Here is a 5,399-nt window from a genome sequence, read left to right as displayed (position 1 = left end):
GCTAGCAGCCATCCCATGCCTAGTGGCTTGGCTAAGGTTTACTAGACGACTACAAAAATGAAGACATGTTTGGCGAGCTTTATGGCCGCCGTCCTTTCCAAACCGAAAGGTTTTTCCTTGCCTTCTGCTTTTCATTTTTACTCTAGATAATACTAGGTACGCATCTGCAGTTCTTTGTCGGTAAAAACTTTCAGGTTCAGAAAAAAAATATGTATATATACGCGTACAGTTGCATAAGCAACTCCATGTTCAATCAGGACGTCATACTTGGGTTGGCGCCTGCCACGACGGTCGACGGCAAACGATCCAAGCAAATCGGACGTGTGGTGGCAGTTTCGGTCAGGACACGAGCCAACTAAAAACCGTTCCTTCATCTGTAGCAAACTTGAAATGTATGACAATCAAGGAGAGTTTTCTCGTTGATTACTGCTATAGTGATGGTGTAGAAACAGTTCCTTCATCCGACGTCACCTGGAGCCTTAATAATTCCCCTGTCAGCAATCCCTGACTGAAACGGTGAAAGTGAAACCATTCAGTGCAAGTTTCAGGCCGCTGCTGGGTCTCCAGCCTTCGTATGGACTGTTCACTCTATGCAAAGCTGCCAAGCAACGCAATTTGCAACCAAGCGACAGACAGAGATTCAGGTGGCTTTCATCAGACATGGATCCGATTGAGGACGCCATGCATCATGCATGGCAAAATGGGTCCTCTGTTTCCAAGTTCCAGCCCCTCCATACAGCAGCGCCTGCCATGGGGTCCCCTCTGTTTGGGAGCTCGTCCTTCATTGCTGCCGACATTTTGCCTCCCTAAACTACACTACGCGAACCGCCCATGCACATAATTGATGGGAGGACAGGAGATCTATCGTTAAGATGTCGTTTCATGGGAATTATTCAGCTCGTTTATGGCGTCAGCAATGGCCTGTTAGGTCTGATTGCGACGACGACGACGACGACCCGTGTGCTTTTTCTCGAGTCTTTGGTAGGCAGTTAGTTAGGCACACGACGAGCCGTTTCATAGGAATTATTCAGCTATCATCGCCGCAGTTCATATCAACAGCGCTCCAATAGATGGAGTAGGTCCATGCCGTGAACTCCGGGGCAGATCAAATTGATATGCAATCCACGTCACACTTAGGTACGGTTTAGTTTGAGGGATTGTGGAACGTAGCCTGCTCCTTAATTAGTCATGAATACTTGGCCTACTCTTTAGAGCATCTACGAGAGTTTTTTGAAACTCATTCTCTATTTTTCATACGAAAAGTCATTTGCACAAAGATAGTTTTCTATATCTTTCCATCATTCAACAACCTTTCTATATCCGATGTACACTATAAAGAGTCATTCTTGCTTTCCATCGCTGATGAGAAATCTAGAACAGAGAGTGATGGTACTTGAGATCTAATTAAAGGAGCTGTTGTAGGATTTTTTTCTCTCTCTCTCTAAAATCTCTACTTCTATCAATTAAGGAAGGATATAAAAGAGTTTTTTTAGAATTGCTCTTAACTAAAATCCAGCATACTTTAAAGCTTGGAGCCTATTAGAGCATCTTCAAGATCCTTTCTTAAACTCACTCTCTAAATCATTTGGAGAGCTATTTGAATAAAAATCTCTCTCTATATCTTTTTACTTTTCAATAGCTTTTCTATATCTTGTGTGCCGCACTCTAGAGAGTCAGTCCCGCTCACCATTTTTTGCTAATGAGAAATCCGGAATATGAACATCTAATTAAAGCAACTGTTGGAGGATGTTTTTTATGAGAATACTTAATCAATTAGGAATGATATAAAGAGACTCTTGGAGTTGCTCTTAGATCATCTTCAAGAGTCATTTTTAGATCACTATCTAAACATTTGGAGAGCCATTTGAATAAAAATAGTTCTTTTATATCTTTTCACCCTCCAACCTATCTTCTCTATATCTTTTATGCACTCTAGAGAGCCATCCTGACTCTTCATCTTTGGCTAGCAAGAAATCTAGAATTAGAGAAACAAAATATTTATAGAGATCTAATTTAAAACTATTGGAGGTTTTTTCCTTTACCAAAATCTCTATTCCTATCCATTAAGAAGGGTGACTATTGAAGTTGCTTACTAATCTCTAAATATTCAGCTTTTAATAAACACAAAAGGATATGAAGAGCTTCTTACCTTTAAAAGAATTTTATATTTACACAAATGTGAGAGTAATAAATAAGGCTATGTTTAGGTTTTAGAAAACTATATTACCATGAATAATGTAGTTTACAAGCCAGTAACGTATAAAATTGTGGATTTAGAAAGAAAAAAAGGTCTCCACTATAGTTTTTTTATAAAATTCCAAAATATATGTCTTTAACAATACCATGGTCCTAAAATCTAAAAAAAAACTGTTGCATCTCGACCATTTTGAAACGATAATATTTGCCAAATACCCTAGCTCTCTCTAAAAAGAATAAAAGCATAATTTTATGGCCTCTCCAATTGGACTAGGTTCAGGTTCTAGTTTGAAAGGCCTTAAAGTTATTTGTCTATCTAAAGGCCCTATATATGGAGCATCATAAAGAATACAAAATTTTGCGTATAATATGCATAGTGACTAGCCTCAGAAGGATTATATTGCAGGAAGCCAAAAAAGGCCCAAAACTTCAGTAACAAGAAGTAGATCTAGCCAGTAGCCGCGCCGTAGAAATTTTAGATTCTCCAATGGTAATTTGCTCTGTGCATATTTGAGAAGAATGTTTACATAAATTAGTGGGCATTATATTGTGAGCTGCAGACATTAATTGTGCTTCTACGTAGAATGTGTCTAGATTCAAGATTGTTCATTTCTTAGCAAGAAAGTTATGAAAATCTGTGTCATACGAAATTAATGTATCAATGTCTCATGCCTGATTTTAAAATTAAGGATTATTTTTACAAAAATTGAAAATGGAAATGTTTCATCATTAGGGTTGAAAAACTATAGGGAAAGAAACTTTGCAAATGTGACATGTAAGCAAGGTTCACTACCATCCAGATAAGTAGGGAAACTATTGTTTCCATGTTATTCTATTATTCTCAGTATTTCTCCTACAAATCTTTTCCTTTGTAAAAACTCTTGGGAACAATTTCCCTACACATTTTGGGTTGTTGTTCCCTAGTAATATTAGTTGCAGGGAACATTGTTGATTCTGGTAATGTATAGAGCATTACCAAAAAAAAAAATTCAAAAAAATTCGTATATATACATAGACAATGTTTTGCATAACAAACTCACTAAGCTGGCTTTCAAATGGTAAAATTAGGAGCTAGACACTAGAAGGCCAATCCCAAATAGAAAGTGTCAATTTCGCTGTCTTGAACTGTAAGAGTTAATGGATGAAACAATCCCTTCAATGCATACTTTTATTTTTTTCACAGGCCGTACACAATAACACAAGATTAGAGACCTCGGATGAGATGAAACCTCTCAAGTCCCAACGCTAGTGTCAACATGCATGTTTCATAGTGTTGGAAATATTGTATAAGGACACTTCCAATGCAAAAACCATCGTGATTTCTATAGACACCTATGAATATACCGAAATTACTATTTAATCAATGGAGATTAAGTTGAGCAAAGGGAGCATAGTCCACGTTGGCCTCAACTAAGCTCTGCCCCGGAATGAACCTCCGGACTTCAAATTTTTAGATCTTGGACAATATTGCAACTATTATTTGATAATTAATATTACTCTCTCCGTCCCTAAAAGAATCAATTACTAGAATCCGTGTCAGTCAAACTTTTTTAACTTTGACTAACTTTATAGAAAAAAGTAACAACATCTATGACATAAAATGCACATCATATGAAAATATATTCTATGATGAATTTAATGATACTAATTTGATACCATAAATCTTAGCATTTTTTTCTAAAAAATTAGTCAAAGTTTAAAAAGTTTGACTTAGAACAACTCTAGAAATTGACTCTTTCGTGGATGGAGGGAGTAATTAAGATCCCATTGATGTTTTCCTTTTCTAAAAAAAACTCAGTTAAAAAACTCACAAAAGCACCCGCGCTGGTTGGACGCCACGCTTTAGATCGGATGGCCCAGATCTCGAGACACGCCCCGCGCCGGTCACCTTTGCCACTCGACCGTTACCACAGGAGAAGCAGAGCCGCGGCGGCCGAACCGCCGCCTCCCTCCAGGCCTCCCTCATGGCGTCGCCGTCGCCTGGGCCTCCGGCGTGGTCGGTGACCCTGAGCCTAAGGCACCGCGGTGGGCTGGAGATCCGCGCTGCCGCGGAGAACTTGCTCCCGGGGTGGGGCCGCGGTGGGGAGCGCCTGTCATTGCTACTCCGCCTCCGCCGCCGCCTCCTCCTCTCCGTCACATCCCAATGCGGCGACCGCCCCGCGGCTGCCACGCAGCCCGGGACGCCGCCGCGCGGCAGCAGGGTCGTCCGCTTCCTGCGGAGCAGGTGGGGGCGCCTGCCGCGGGTCACCTCCATTTGGGGGCGCAAGAAGCAGCCCGCGGCGCGCGTCGCCGCCGCCGTGCCGCGGGACCGCAAGGATCAGGTAATCCGATCTCCCTTGTTCTTTAATCACTCGCATCATCAGTGTATCCAGATTCCAGTTCTTGATTGGTCTCAGAATCCCTGGCTTCTTGCCTGCCTGCAGCGGAGTCGAACACCGACGCGGCCTGGCTTCTGGGCAATGGCATGGACGCCTGAGTCGGCGGCAACGCTGCGGTTCGTCGTCGTCGTCGTCTTTGCTGCCCTCGCACTTGCCGTGGCTATAGTCGCGGCGTTCCGCATCACGGTAAGCCACTTACTCCAGTTTCAGCATTGAGCATTGCTGAACTCTGAATTTGAACTCGGGCGGGTGTGCATCGGCTGCTTCTTGCAGGGAGGCCTCAGCAACCGGAGAGAAGGCTGCGACAGCAAACCGATTGCGCGCTGGGCCAAATTCTTGGAGTTGATAGAACATCCTCCTCTCAACTGCAATTACAAGTGTCTGCTTGGTGTGCCGAAGCGAGGACTGGAGTGGATCTTCAGCAAGTAGATATTCCATCAGATGAAAGCCACCTGCGTAGGAGCCACTAAAGGCTCGAGCTGACTGCTGATATGTATCTCAGGTTAATTTAGAGTTTGTGTTATACATGATGATCGGGGTCAGCATGGCAAACATTATTCAGTTTGATCTGGTTTCGTGTGCATTTGCAATGCCATTGCATTGGTTTTCAACATGGTTAAAAAAGGGTTGCCATAGCAGGGAATGGGATCTGTCAATGTGAGAGTTGGAGTCCAGAGTAGACAAGATCGGGTGCATTTCATTTTAACAATCTAATAGGCTACATTTCTGTAGCTTTTGACGAACTTTACCTACAATATTCAGAAGTTTTATAGATTAGCATTGTATAACATCAGGTGATCCTCCCAGAATCACTAACAACTAATA

The 5,399-nt window shown here is 42.1% G+C and overlaps 1 protein-coding gene across 2 annotated transcripts; it reads left to right on the top strand.

Annotated features, from left to right (window-relative positions):
* LOC8078500 lies at positions 4,063-5,217 on the top strand. Of its 2 annotated transcripts, none has more exons than XM_021456922.1 (3): positions 4,063-4,517; positions 4,593-4,760; positions 4,848-5,217. In XM_021456922.1, exons 1-3 carry the CDS (start codon positions 4,161-4,163, stop codon positions 5,001-5,003), a joined length of 681 nt encoding a protein of 226 aa, XP_021312597.1. In that variant the 5' UTR covers positions 4,063-4,160; the 3' UTR covers positions 5,004-5,217. The 2 variants fall into 2 exon arrangements, with proteins under 2 accessions (XP_021312597.1, XP_002457279.1); XM_002457234.2 differs by having other exon boundaries at positions 4,064-4,517; positions 4,620-4,760.

This window comes from Sorghum bicolor, chromosome 3, assembly GCF_000003195.3.
Source record: "Sorghum bicolor cultivar BTx623 chromosome 3, Sorghum_bicolor_NCBIv3, whole genome shotgun sequence".
Classification (NCBI taxonomy): Eukaryota; Viridiplantae; Streptophyta; class Magnoliopsida; order Poales; family Poaceae; genus Sorghum; species Sorghum bicolor.
This window is presented reverse-complemented; position numbering and strand designations above follow the sequence as displayed.

Coding starts and splice junctions, on each gene's coding strand:
- LOC8078500 (XM_021456922.1), top strand. CDS start 4,161: ATGGCGTCGCCGTCGCCTGGGCCTCCGGCGTGGTCGGTGACCCTGAGC. Junction 4,518..4,592: donor CGCGGGACCGCAAGGATCAG/GTAATCCGATCT, acceptor GATTGGTCTCAG/AATCCCTGGCTTCTTGCCTG. Junction 4,761..4,847: donor TCGCGGCGTTCCGCATCACG/GTAAGCCACTTA, acceptor TGCTTCTTGCAG/GGAGGCCTCAGCAACCGGAG.